The 14,910-nt window shown below is 38.8% G+C and overlaps 1 protein-coding gene across 6 annotated transcripts in view; it reads right to left on the bottom strand.

Moving 5' to 3' along the window:
* Window positions 1–14,910, bottom strand: part of BNC2 (basonuclin 2) — a 401,509-nt gene that overhangs the window by 11,738 nt on the left and 374,861 nt on the right. For all 6 annotated transcript variants that reach the window (XM_054032367.1, XM_054032365.1, XM_054032369.1 and 3 more), the window contains one exon: window positions 11,956–13,922. In XM_054032367.1, the coding sequence (XP_053888342.1) occupies window positions 11,956–13,922 (1,967 nt within the window). The remainder of the gene's footprint in view (window positions 1–11,955; window positions 13,923–14,910) is intronic.

A 14,910-nucleotide genomic window follows, 5' to 3' on the forward strand; every position in this document is an offset into this window, starting at 1 on the left:
GATGTGGAACCCAGTCATTTCAATCCCTTTCAATATGAAACAAATCATTCACACTGGTCACGAAGACAGCTCCCGCTACACTCAAATTATTCACTTGAAGATAAGCTCCCACCAAACTCTTTAGGGGTTTAACTAATTTACTGCACAGATACGGCACGTCTGTTGTAATAACAGGTAGGATGTATTGGGGTCGACCATTTATCAGAATTAGACTTCTTTTCTCAATTCGCAGTGAATTATGCTGCCTACACTGCTCCTCTTTCTCAGAGCTTGCCATCCCCTTACGGCCCCTAATGTGGCAGGCAAACAAAATTGACAGTCTCATCTTGTCAACAAGGGGTGATTCTCCTGAGAAGCCATTTAACTTTGCAGAGGAAGCAATGTATTAATGTGCCTGTCCCAGGAATGTTAATCATCTTCAAGCTCCCCATAACTTTGACATGAACGAAATCACCAAATTTGTTTACTAAATGAATCGTAATATGCTAATAAGAGAGCATGACATATATGGTAAAGCCAAACAGATGGTTTGTTTACTCCGATTTGCAACTTTATAAATGTTGTAACTCTGAAGATGTTAGTGAGAATTATTGGTTTGTTGGCAGAGGCAAACATGCCTTTTGCATACTTAATCCAGAGTTAGAGTCAAAAAACAATTTGTCATCACTGTGGAATGCATAAAAAATGTTAATGTTCAGATGGTATTTTGGAAGGCAGGATGGCTGACTATGTGAGTGGATGCTCAGGTTAAATATGGAATTGATATCTGACTCCAATGTTTTCTCCCCATACCATGTTTTAGTAAAATCTGACAGGTTTGGGATTCTTGAAAGGCCCAATAACTCAGTACATACCTGTTGAGGTGTTAGTGAGACGATCCTTACGGAAGGAACAGAATTACATTTTCACAACAGCTGTGTGTGCTCAGAAGCATCAAGGTCATGTCGCACTCTTAATATATTACTATTGTTGCCCATTAAAGATCAAAAGATATTACAAATGAAAAGCATAACCACTGGAGTATTTGCCAGAGTTACTCAGAAATGATATAAGTTCATTGTAACACTTCAACCTCACACTTTATTTGCCAGCTGCCTGGAAGCAGAGTCTCATTACAAAATAGCCAGCACTCTTGTCTAATATCTGGAAGTGAAGAAAGTTTACAGTAAAAAGATTTATCTCACAAAACGTTTCCAAAATGAGCTAACTAATTATAAAAATGTTACACAGCCAGAATTTAACCTCATTTGGAGCATAAGCTTTCAACATGAGTTGTGGGTGCTCAGCACTAGTTAGAATCAGGCCATTTGTCCTAGACTGCTACTAAAATCTACCTGAGCCTTAAGGTGAAATTCATCCCAATGCAGAGCATGCCCCACAAGGTCCTATACACCACATATCCACTTACCACATGTTTTACGTGGTGCTTAGGGTTTTGTGCTGGCCCTCTGCGCAGAATTTCACCCTTAAAGAATACAGATTTCCTGTAGGAATTTGTTGTTCAAATGATACAGGAATTGACGTTTATTTTTAAAATCATATCTTTGGAAATATTATATGATCCAAGGTTCATAATTAGTCATTTTTTTCTTTACCACAGCAGGCAAAATTCAATGGGTTTGAAGGAATTTGTGCAAACAGTCTCTTCTGCTTGACATCTCCCCCATGAATTCCACTTTGAATTTCAGGTTTGAGTGAATGCAAAATCTCATAGTGAAACTCAGTCTTTCCTGAAACCAAAATATATACATTTGTCAAGATGTTGGTGCAACGCAACACATTAGATCAGATTTACTTGGAAGGTTCACAAGCCTTTCAGTGATTTTATTCTGTTGTTCTTTCATTCTATTATCTTCAGTGCAGAGCCAATCTTCATGCGCTATTCACCCTGCTTTGGTTATCTAAAAATGCTGGATTTATTTATATAGAACCAGAAGAGATATATAACAAAATACTATGTGGGATTTCAACAGGGCTTTCCTATTAGTAATTTTACATTACTGAATAAAGTACAACTTTCAGGTCAACTGATAGCTGATTATCCTAAACAATCATACCAACTCTCTCCACTCAAACCCCAACTCCTCAGCAATGCCAATCCTCTGAGACTGTTCCATACATACCATTGTCAGTGGTTATTAAATTCTCAACTTTTTACCAAGCCACGGGAGACCATGCAAAGAGATCTAAGGGAAGTATGAGTTCAGTTTGCTGTCCAAGGATTATTTTGGAGCAAGACACATTAGCAGCCATCCCAGCCTGGCGCTTATATCTCATTTGAAACATCTACTCATTCCTGACCAACAAAGAAAATTTCAATAAAGTACTTTTACTGGTTTAACAGCAGTGAGCTCTTGGGATTGTCAAAGTGCTCAGTCTTCTCCGAGGAGAGAAGGAATCAGCAGCTCAAATATAATTAACCTTCCATTCCCAATGCAAACTGCCACGCATAGGAGCTCTGCAGTCTATTAGTGAAGTTATAACGGCCAACAGGCAGAGGCAAAATTGGTCAAAAAGTTGGCTGCTGCTGTCATATTTTTAGAATTATGATTAATGACACTAATAATGTGGATGATTACTGATATGTGTATCTCCTGCAGTTTATCATATTGCACTGGCTGCCTACGTCCACAATAAACATGATGCTATCATTTACCTCTTTATTGAAGGCAATCCTTCTCTTGAAGGAGCACATTCTAATTACTTTGTAATGTTTTATGTCTTAAACATTTTGCAGCTCTGGACCTTGCCAACTGCTTCATGTCTGCCATTGATTAATTACAGAATATTTAATCAAAATTTAGAACCTAATGCAGTCGTTTATGAGCATGCTGCAGTGCCAAGGTAGTTAGGCTCCTGTCCCAAGTTTGGAGAGTGGTGGGTTCAAAATGAAATCCCAGAAATGTTCCAGGTGCCAAAGAGGTTTTTTTTTTACCTTAGATGTTTTGAGTGTGCCAGTCCTACCACTGTTGACAAATGGAAGGTTATCTACCTAGCTGGTAGGATTTTTTGTTTGTTCTGATTGCCTTTTTTTTTAAATGCCTTGATTTTTCCCTTTATGCCTCCACTGCAAGCTTTCCTTGCGGCAAGAGCCCTTGCAAATGCCAGTCAAGAGAGCGTAGTTTTGAAGTGGTTAAACAAGTGAAAAATAATTTGCAGGGACAAATACATAAGTTTTTTTTTAATGTGGATTTTTATGGTACTGTCATACAACCATTCACCGTTGAAGTTAAGTGTTTTTTTAATACCATTACTGAACTGCTGAAATGGATGCTAATATAGCTTGGAGTGCTAATGTCAAGTCCTGGTAATAAAAAAGACAGACTGCTGAATGAAATAATTTCAAGTAAAAAATAGAACAAAAGTGCTCTCGCTCTCGCTTTCCACTTTTATTGAATTGGGACTGACTGAGCCAATTGCTTTAGAAGTCTGTAAAACACAATTACTAGTGAGCTGACTGACCCAGCAGTGCCCCCTCTGTGACAGAAGGACTAAAAAGGCTGCAGAATTAGTGCTGCTCCCATATCTGGCTATCAGACCTGAGAGACTTACTATTGAGGATCTACTGTCCTCTATGGCAGCACCTGCATCAGCTACATGCATCTGGTTCTGAGATCAAGGGCCCATCTTACCTTGTCACGGTAGACCTGATTTCTCTCCCTCTTCATTGTATTTTTAATACAACGTATATACACTGTATATCTATCAATACAACTATAGACATATAGTTTTTTGTTTTTACATGTTATGTGCCAGATACAAAGGCAATAGTTAAGATTTATGGGCAGCAAAATTAACTGTCTTCCATTTGTATTTTCAACCGTAAACAGACAACGTTTAATTGTTTTTTATTTTGGCATAGCAAAGAAAAGGTGAGAGATAGAGAGAGAGAGAGAGAGAGAAATGTACTGAATTGAAAGTGGGCAAAATTTTTTCTTTATTACTAAAGTAAGTAATAAAGTTTGTAAAATACTTAGTCAAGATCACTAATGCTTTAAAAGTACCAGCTTTTTACCAGGAATTTACAATTTGTGTTTTAGGTCATACAGTTTGGCATGGGGATGGAATTTAGGATTTTGTTTGTTGCTGGATGAAAACAAAATGACATTAAAAAAATAATCATTTCCTCAACCCAGTTCCACCTCTTATCTCTCGCCCCCTCCATCCCAAATGCTTTATATACATATACACCAAAGTCCTTTTTTATTCATAGCGTACATTTTTGGCAAACACAAAACTCTTTCATTTCTCTTCCATGTCCATTTATATGAAGCTTGTAGGTGCCTTATGGCAAAAATGTTAAATTATTTCTTAGGCAGTATCTTTAAGGAATGCTTTTTAGGGCAAGCTTAAATATGAAATGAGCTCTTAATTAAAAAAAAAAAAAAAACTTTCTTAGCACAAGGCAAAGTGCTCATGTAAAAGATGATGCCGGGAACTAGGAGGCACAAGTTAAAGCTCTAGGATTTCATTAGAGGACATACTGGATTCAGAACTTACGGCAACTAATACACAGATCATGATTAAAATGTCAACATACACACCGTTACCGTCACCACACAATGGTATCTGTGATACCACAACATTACCTGGCATCCATAGATCCTGGTGTGGTCACTATTGTGTAAAGGTTGACTTTTTAATTGTTGCTACTGTATGTGAACATACATTTGGTGGTCTTCAGACTAGTTCCCAATGGACATTGGGGACCCATGTCACAAACACTCCACATAATTTGGCACAGTAGGGAATCTTTATTGAAGAGAAGCTCAGGATTGAAAAAGATGTAGGTCAGGATTAAGGATTAAGTTTTTTTTTTTTTTGGCAACTTGCATTTACGCTGCATATTCTTCCCTTGACAGAGTCATACATGTAATTTTCATAGACAATTATGAGAGTTAAACATGTAGAGCAGAGCAGGACAGGGCCAGCCCTAGACCAAATGGTGCCCCAGGTGAGGAATGTCTTCGACGCCCCCTCCATTTGTTAAACATTTGAATACATTATCTTTTATTGCATTTGTAGCCCATATCATGACTTCGATGCATGAATGCATACATGATTTCTCCCTGTCATAGAAGACAATACATTTCCCTTTTATGGCTAACAACAAAAACAGCACCCCAAGTCCAGCGCCCCTCCAAGCCTGGCACCTCAGGCAGTCACCTGGATCGCCTGTCCCTAAATCCGGCCCTGCATCAGGGGAAAATATTCCTCCATACATGCCATGTTCCAGTCAGTGCTTTTACTGACTTAATTATGTTTACCACCTTTCTTAATGCTTGTGGGTCAGTGAATATTTAGATAGACTTTGCAGGTCACTGAAAAGTCCTGGATTTACTTTTGCCGGTTGACACAACAATATAAAATCCTGTGTTATGTGGGGCAAGTTTAGAAGATGTAAGCTTTACCTTCATTTTCAAACTACTACAACACCAATAAAATGATGGTAATAGATGTCGATACAATTCATGACAGGGTGAAAAAGAGAAAGAACTTCCTCCACAACACACCTGATCCTGCAACCCTTACTCAAGTAAGCAGCCTGGTGTTACATTAGGGCTTCTCATGTGAGTAGGACTGGGCTTGCTTTTATCCCCCCCTTCTTTCACTTCATCCTCTGCAATAAAAATGAGCTGCTACACAGTAGCTGGTAGATCACTCATATAAAAGTTAATTCACTCTGTCCTTCATTCTGTCTTCCTTACTTGGACTGATTATATCATACTCTGCATATAGTCCCACTGACATCAGTGGAACTACCCACAGAAAAAGTTACTACTCAACATAAGGGTCACAGAAATCATTTCTTTACAACCCAGGCTCTCTTGTGAAAGAAAGACTTGTTGACAAGCACATTTTAGTGACTTCCTAAGGAAACCTACTGGTTCATAGAATTGTACAATATATCCACATATTCTTTTTAAAACTACGAATTCCTGTACCAACAGCAAAAGTGTAAACATGTTCCGATTTGAAAGATAATATAGCAAAAACCTGTTTTGATTGTCTGGTGACATACAGTTAATCAAATAGATGTCTTAAAATGTTCTCTTCTTGTTATTAGTGAAGGGAAACAAGCTAGATCTGACAGCTAATGACATTAGGGGAAATATATTAATAGTCACCATAAACTAGTGTTGAGTACCTTCTGGGAGCGATCTGCTCCTCAAATCGCGTGCATTTCTTGAAAAGCAGTTTCTAAAAAGTTTTTTGTCTAAGTTTCCAAACATAGCGGGATGATGAAAAAATGGATGCTTTTGTGTTGAGGAGGTGATAACAGGAGGCAGGTAGCATGTTTTTCACATCTTCACCTCTGTTGATAATGTATGCAGTGGCTCATCAGAGGTATCTGATGTTAATTTATTCAAGCACACCTGTACAGGGCTGGAAGTCAGGTAAGCAGATGAGCAAAAAGTAGATGTCTCTGCTTTTTCAATACAGCTACCCAGAGGCCTATATGCACACAAATTTAGTTCTGGAGATGTCAGCAGGTTTTAATAAACCAAATACAGATGTCTTACTCCATACAAATCAAGGAGTTTACATGTTTAAATCTGGACTGATTTAACTAGCAATCAAATGGCAGGATCACACTTGGCACCAATAGTTGCCTCATATTTATTTATAAGTAACCCTAAGCAAATATTATTTTGTTTTAAAATTTATTCATGGGCTGAATCACCTTTCCCACCTTGCAGAACACACACACATGCTCACTTTCTGAGAAAATTTAAAGACAAACCTGAACAATTAATATTCTTACTTTAGTCAAAGAAAGGAAAAAAGGGAAAGTTTTGTCTTTGTAACTCTAAACAGGTATGCAGGAAATACATTTATTTTTCATATAATTAGGGCATGGAAAATGGGGCAACATGTCCTTATTAACACAGCATTCCAACCTAGTCCTAAGTAATGGAGATTTTTAAATTGATAGTACCAATATAAAATAGATTTTAACTTATTAAAATGCAACAGAGCTGATAAGTAGTAGAACAGGTGTTTCTTTTCACTGAAATACTGACATTAGTTTACCATTAAGACCTGGTCAGAAATGGCACCTCCGATTTCACAGGTATTGAATCTGAACCCAAGCCTTCTTTAGCTCTACGCTCCTAGGTGAGGGATGGGAGCTGAGTTAACTCAACTACAATATCTTTTCTCTTCACTCTCTCCCACCCCATCTGCCTACCTTCTCACTTCCTCTCCAGCTGATTACTAACAAATGACTCCCCCTGCCCCACCCAAGAAACTTTGGAATGTCCCTGTCTTCACTGAGCTGGAAAATACCCTCTTTCTATCTGCCTGCCCTCACCTTGGCCTGGTCTATGGCACAAAAGAGCTTATTGAGTTGCTGGCTCCAGAGTACTGGCTCTGAGGAGCAGCCCACCCATTCCAGCTTACTTTGTGAGGCAGGGGCAGTACCCAGTTTAAGCAAGACCAAGAGGGAGGCTGGGAGTGGAAAAGCAGGGCCAGGAGGGACTTACTCTGTGAAGACCCCATCACTAGGGTGACCAGATAGCAAGTGCGAAAAATTGGGATGGGGTGGGGGAATAATAGATGCCTATATAAGAAAAAGCCCCAAATATTGGGACTATCCTTATAAAATCAGGACATTTGGTCACCTTACCCATCACAAACCTTTCCTTCGTCACAGGCCAGCCCTCCTCCTCCTCTGCTGGCTATTCACTCCAGGATGATTCCCTTTACAGAAACAACAGTCTCAACTAAAACTTCTCCCTTTCTTCCACCCAGATGCACAAACTGTACCCGGGCCCACATTCAAGCCTATTTTTCAGGCAGCTGTCCAGCATATCCTCCTCCCATTTCTCCATCTTCTTGACCACTTCCCTAGAAAGAGATGTTTTCCTGTCCCCAGGCAGACCTCTACTCTTGCTCCTGTCTGACACCACCACCTTGGGCATGATTTCTCTTATCTTTCACTCTTTGTTGCTTTCCTGCAAGAAGGCATACCTTATAAGGCTCCACAAGTAGAAGAACTGAAGTGTCAAAAATGCCTGAGCTGGTGAGAGCAGAAACAGTAAATGATTCTGAGAACAATGGGACTGAAAAGAAAGAATGAACAAAAGAAAGATAGAAAGAATGAATGCACTGTTCCCTTTGGGAAAGAGATCAAAGTTAAAGATATAGATAGGGAAGCTTGTAGATTTCATAAACACTTCTAGTAAGGGGTGGGAAAGGTGATGAATAGAAAATTAGTTAAAAAAAGAATCCAGACACTGTGGGGCTCAAATCATAAAAAGCAACTTCTTATGAATTTTAGAAGGGATAACAGAACCCTGTGGAGACTTCTGATAATAACTATAGGGTTTTTGTCCCTTCTTTTGTCTGCAATATCTTGAAAAATTAGGGGATGCATGTGTGGGGTAGATTCCATGTCAGTCTATCCCTCTCAGTCTTCTGTTCGCCTTCATCTGATTTTAGAACATATGGATAGCCATACTGTGTCAGACCCAGTAATTTTAATATAGTACATCCCTGCATGTAAATACATCTCAGGAGATATCCAAAACTTTCAGATAAAAGGGTATTTGAATGGTAGGGAAGCTGACCAACTGCCTTAGGTAACTAAGGCTGCACTCTGGACCTCCATCCCTTGAAGGTCAGTTTTAAAAGGGCCATACTCTGGGTCACTAACCGGAGCATCAGGGGAGTTTTCTGGGCACACACTAAGCCTGGGGAACATAACCAAGTTTAGATTAACCAGAGTTGGGTTGTACACGGTTATACATTGTACCAGATGCCATTGTAAGAAAAAAAAAAAAGATCAACCAAAACGATTTATCACCTTATTAAACTCAACCATCTTCATGGCTTGTTTTATTTTTAAAAAAATTTATAGAAAACATTTAAATAAGGAAACCTCATTAAATCCTGCAAGCCACATCGTGATGGGAAGGGTCCCAAAGTTTTTAGAAGGTGGCATTAGAAATGCCTTTTTAATTTGTAAGGACAGCAAAGAACTTTTGGATTCATCTGGATAGTCAAAAATATTCAGTAATTCAATAATCAAAATGTGAAGACTTATTGCTACATACACCTGCCCAAATAACTGTCACATCAGAACATGACAAGTATGTCCAGGCTCACTTGCTATGCACATTAGCTGGATATTTCTTGTTTCTGGTACAGCAATTAAAAGTGAAATGGTTATAATTAGGTTTTAAAATTAATAGTCCATTAAGGTGACTGGAAGAAGTTCTCACTTCTCAATGTTATTGCTTTCGTTATTTGGCAGCAAAGCCAATAAGACACCATAGATTAGTTTACACCTTTGAGGCTCTGTCTGAAACCCAAAAGGCTAGAAACTTAATGATCTAGGCTTTTTTCCCTTTAAATAAAAAAGATTCTTTAAAAATCAGCAAAAAATCCTTGGGTAGGCTACGTGGCTTGGAGAAAATAAGACTCTCCCTTCAACTCAATCCTGAATAAAACAATTTTTTTTGAAGATTAAATAAAAAGAATGTCTGATTCATTCTCATATCCCCTCCTTTTGCACACACTTTCTTTTCTGTGCACTTCTAGACTTCCTAGTCCTGGACAAGACCAGACATGGAATTGCTGAAATACAGTGAACAATAAAGATGGTTTCTTATGATATTTCCTGACCAAATGTCTGCAAGAATTATCAGAAATCTTGTGAGAGTTCCTGGTTTCTGTAAGATTTTTCCAGACAAATTCTGCAGACCCGAAAATTTTGGTGAGTCTCAAAAAGTATCAGACTTGAAGGCCATCCAAATTGTACGTAGCCTTTAAACCTTTTCAAGTACACTATCACTACCTGAAATCCTCAGAACCTGTGGATTTCTGTTGTCCCAAGTTATCAGGAAGACTCTCACATAACTGAAACATATTTTGAACACTATTTGTGAGGTGAAACTGGAAAGATGTTCCCATGCCTAGTACAACCCAAACTCATATGTAAATAATAATTTTATCTTTAAGAAAGCAGTCTGCATTTTAAGTTTATGAATCATATATTTCACTTTTATGGCTTGCTTTCAATAAGCTAAATCAAAATATCCTATATAGTTCATGAAATACTTTCAAACTGTGCCCTGTCTTTAAATGTTCAGTTCTCATAAATACTTTACACATGTCATCATGATGGTCTTTTTCTCCTAATATATGTTCACTGAACTAACTTCTTTATTATTAGCATAATCTATCAAGTTAACTGTTTCCTGATGAAATTTAACATTCCAAATAACATTCCAAATCCTAAACTAGCCACTTCTCTTTTTGCACACTGAATACAAAACGGGTTTACTTAGCACATGACTGACATTTTATAACTCACTTGAGAAAACACATAGACTGAGCCACATTCTGCACTAACAAATCCTCTGCAATCCCATCAACTTTAAGGACACAATGTGTGGTATAAGTCAGCACAGGATTTCACTTACTGAGGCCCTGATTCTGCTGGACCCTTATGTCCAGCTCCACTGAGGCAAACAGGTCTCCACAAGGGTGGATGGACTGGCAAGACAGTGGCCTTAATTTAGTTTTAGGTGTTTGATTTTAATTGATCTCATCTCACTGGTGAAACAAATTTTCTAGTTTAGTCTACTCTATTTACTGTTTTTTCTAATTTGTGTTCACATTTTCTATTTAGTGGATCTCAGAACGGACATGCTGAAGCTAGACTCTCCAGAAAAATTGAGATTTGGCTTCCTAACCTTCTTCACACTAAATTGCTTTTATTTTATATTATACCCTGTATCCAGTTGCAAACCCCAGCAATTTCCACGGAACAAGATACAGGAAATGTGTGTGAAATGTTTAGCTGAGTTCAATTTCCTTCCTCTCTCTCTCTCTCTGCTGAATTTTTACTCCCTAATGAAAAATATTAAACAAACAAACAAACAAGCTCAAGTAATGAATCACTCTCACCATCACAACACGAACCCAATGCTGTGAACCTATAAGGGATATTTCATTGTGTAACAATATATTCATCATCATGAATAAGAGCTTGTTTTCCCACGTATGGAATAACTGTGTTATCCTACCACAGACCACCTTGACCAATTCCATTTATATTACAATTTTCTTTAGGAATTAAAAAAAATATTTAAAAAAAGGCCAAAGAGGTTTAGGACCAGCTGCTTCTGTTTAAGCCCAACTGTTTCAGTACTGATGCAGCATCACTACAGTGTGATGTCATCTGAAGGCCCAGCAGAACATACCCTTAAAAATAAGTAGGGGTCTAGTCTCCCCTTTCTGCATGTACATTACCGCATCAGAGTGAATGGGAGTTACTCACAGTCAGAGAAGAAAATAAAGCTGGACGGAATGGTTATATTAGGGGGAAAAAATACAGGTTTCCCCATGGAAAGAGAGAACCATTTCGCTAATGTTAACATTTAATTGTGTTTCTTATAATTGTTTATAAGGCAGAATGAATATCCATCAATGATTCCTATTCATTTGTACTTAAGCCTACAGAGATGGGGATTATTCTTGTATCCTATTGCTATGGTTCTTTCCCTCCATCCATTTCTGTTTCTATGTATCGATGTGTATGTGTGAAGATATTTCTTGTATGTGTTGTATATAATTATTATATATTTAATAGAAGCTTTCCTTGATTGGAAAGCTGTAGGGAGAAAAAGCTGAATGTATAAAAGCTGCAGCTTATATACAAAAGTGTATATACAACACACACACACACACACACACACACACACACACACACACACGAATGACATTATCTAGCCGATCACATAAGACAATGACATAGTATATACTATTCTGAATGTCAAACAATGAAAACCTAAAGTGATAACACCCCCTCAATGCCACGGGGGCATGACTGTCACTAGTCATTACTGTGTGTCTCCTCTCTATTTCTTCATCTACCTAAAACTGGATTTTCTTATGTAATTTGACACACTTAATAATGTAGAAAATCAATTAATATTTACTGACCTGTCTCTGCTTCTCCGTGACGGGAAGGCAGCGTTACAGCCAGCCACTGTGCAGACATGCATCTCTTTTAAATGAACATTCCTGTAGTGAAGCTTCACACTATAGGAGCTTTTGAAACTCTTCTTGCAGACATAGCAGATCTTGGGATCTGGGCTGGAACACAGGTCCCCTTCTGGGGAGAACTTTTGAGGACTGTTGTAATTGAATGTTGAAGTGAAACTTTCGTGAAGGGCAGCCATACTGGCACTGCCCCCATTATACAGTCCATATTGGCTCATGTAAAACATATCATAGGTAGGGTCTGTAAACTCTTCCTTCACCTTAATTACATCCCGGTGAGAAGATTCATTGTGATTTTCATCTGGCATCTCACTGTTCATCATAGACTGTTCTTTAGATTCATGGATGCGTTCATCACCTTCCATGGATTCCTCGCACAATTTTGGCTCTGAGGTTTCTGACTCGTTTTCATAGTCTCTCTCGTGCTCTTGGTCTTCTGAGGTCATGCTGTCCGCCCTTCTTATCTCTGTCCTGGAAATGCATCTGATTCTACCATTTTTAGAAAAGTCTTTCACAGACAATCCTGGGCTCATTTCCTCCTGCGAATGGCAGTGATTGTCATGACCAATATCATTAGCCATCGTGCTGTTGTCATTAACCTCATCATCTTCATCGTCAAACTCATCAGCAGTATCAATAACTTCCTTTTCTATTTTAACTGGCATGCTTGACTTCCTTGGTTTCTTCTTAGGGGCAAGGTCAGCATTAGGCTCATGGGTAGGCATCACCATCACAGGTAACGATGACTCTGAAGGAAGAGGAGGATGCTGTTCCACTGAACCACCTGTTGGTATGATGGGACTGGTGGGTAATGAGGTTGGAGGACTCACCATCTCTCCAGGAGTAAGTAAACTTCTGTAAAAAGGAGGAACAGGTTGGACAGTCTTTAAAGCTGGAAACACCAGCTGGCTAGAAAGAGGGTTCTGTAGTACAGGGTCTAGCGGGGGAGTAGTAAAACCCATTGGAGGCCGACCAGGGCTTGTTAAGGTAAGACTGGATTTTGTACTTGCTATGACAGGGGTGGCAGCTCCTGATGTAGCACGGATTAGATCTTTGTCTCGGTTGTTCCTTAGCATAGGCATGTGAAGGCGGGGGTTAGGGTTAGCACTGTGACGATTGCGACTTCTAAGAGAGCTGAAGACCATGTTGCAGCCTTCAATCGTGCACCGGTGTTTGATTTTAAGATGAACTGCATTGTAGTGGATTTTGAGAGTACCTTTGTCATAGAACGTTTTACCACATGCATTGCAGAACACTCTCCCTTTTCTTGATGCTGATCCCATTCTTCTGATTCTGTGAATCCTGAATGAGCTTTTTGTGTGCTCAGTTTTGGACAAATCATTGATGGGTGTAGATGTTTGAACGGGAGACACACAGGCTGGCTCAGTTTTGGGTTCTACATTTGTGATGCTGGTCAAAGCATTCCTGCTGGATGTCTGCTCATTCTTGAAAGGAGTGGGGGAAACTTCAGATTCACTGCTTTCATTATATTCATTTTGGGTAGAAAGGCTTGGCTCACGCAGCCTCAGAGCCGGCTGTTCCAGCAGGAGGCCATTTGGAGGCAGCCCCAGCAATGGAGCAGAGACGGGATTTATGTACTGGAATGGAAGCAGAAACGCAAGGCTGTTAGGGATGTTTTCAAAGTGATGAATGCTGGAAGGGTTGCTGTTCTCCAGGTGAGCAAGGAGACTTGGGCTCCTAGTGCGATTATTGCTTTCAATAAAAGTCCTTATATCTGAATCTGTCTTTGAAGATGGCACAGCCACTGCCTGCCCTTCCTTTTCTTGAATTGCCATCAGCTCCACGATGGATTTGGTTTCTCCAAATCTCAGAAACTGCTGAAGGGTAATAATCTCTTCTTCCCTGGACATGATGGCCCAGCGGTCCAGCACCTTGCCTGCAGCATCCTAGAGGCCATATCAAAGAAACAACAAAGACAAACACAAAGAAAAAAAACTTATTGATTCTGCATAATTATTGAATTCGATAGAAGGTGCTCTGCTGCCTGTACATGAAACACTAAGCTCAGAAAACAACATGCAAACAGTGTTAATAGAAGTCCATCCACAAAGCAAACTTTTCTGCCATGCAAATGTAGTAATTAGAGTCACAGTTAGAGAAACAGATTGAGTTTAATAATGTCAAAGCAAACAAAATGTAGACTACTGGGGCTCTGTGATCTAAAATGCCTTCAATACTGCTATTATAACAATTTGATCTATGTACTATGCAACGGTTTTGCATACATTAGTTTAAGACGTGAATTCTTGCTGTGCAGGCCACTGTAAATACAGAAAACTGTACCCTAATCCTTACAAAATGGTGACACTATAGGAAAGAATGAAATAAATGCATTTGATAGAATTACCTCTTAAATGTAAGTAGACATAAGACTGAATTCAATTAGGAGCAATCTTGTAAAATGCATCTCAAGGAGTTTGAACCAAGACAACTAAAAAGTAGCATAAAAATATTAACAACCTACATTTTTCCACAAGAGCAATATATAAAATTGCATTTATTGCCAACGCACATCAAAAGGCTGAAACTGGGGGGAGGAAAGGAAACACTGCTTTTGAGTGTTACTGAACTTTACTGGCAATTGATTGCAAACTTCTAACCTGGATTTGATTTACACTTAAAATATAACTTTTTTACAGTCTTCTTATAAATGACAGTTACAAATATTTAAAAAGTAAACATTTGATGGATGTGGATAACATAAATGTATAAAAATGTTGTCTCTTAACATTGCCTTCTGATAGCAAGGGAAAAGTCCAGAGAGAATACACATCAGTAATCAGTAGACTATCTGTTGTTAAATATACATTAAAAAGCATTTCACACTTTCATTTTTGCTAGTAAGTATGAGATTTGCCTGAAGGTAGAACTTAA

This window comes from Malaclemys terrapin, chromosome 6, assembly GCF_027887155.1.
Source record: "Malaclemys terrapin pileata isolate rMalTer1 chromosome 6, rMalTer1.hap1, whole genome shotgun sequence".
Classification (NCBI taxonomy): domain Eukaryota; kingdom Metazoa; phylum Chordata; order Testudines; family Emydidae; genus Malaclemys; species Malaclemys terrapin.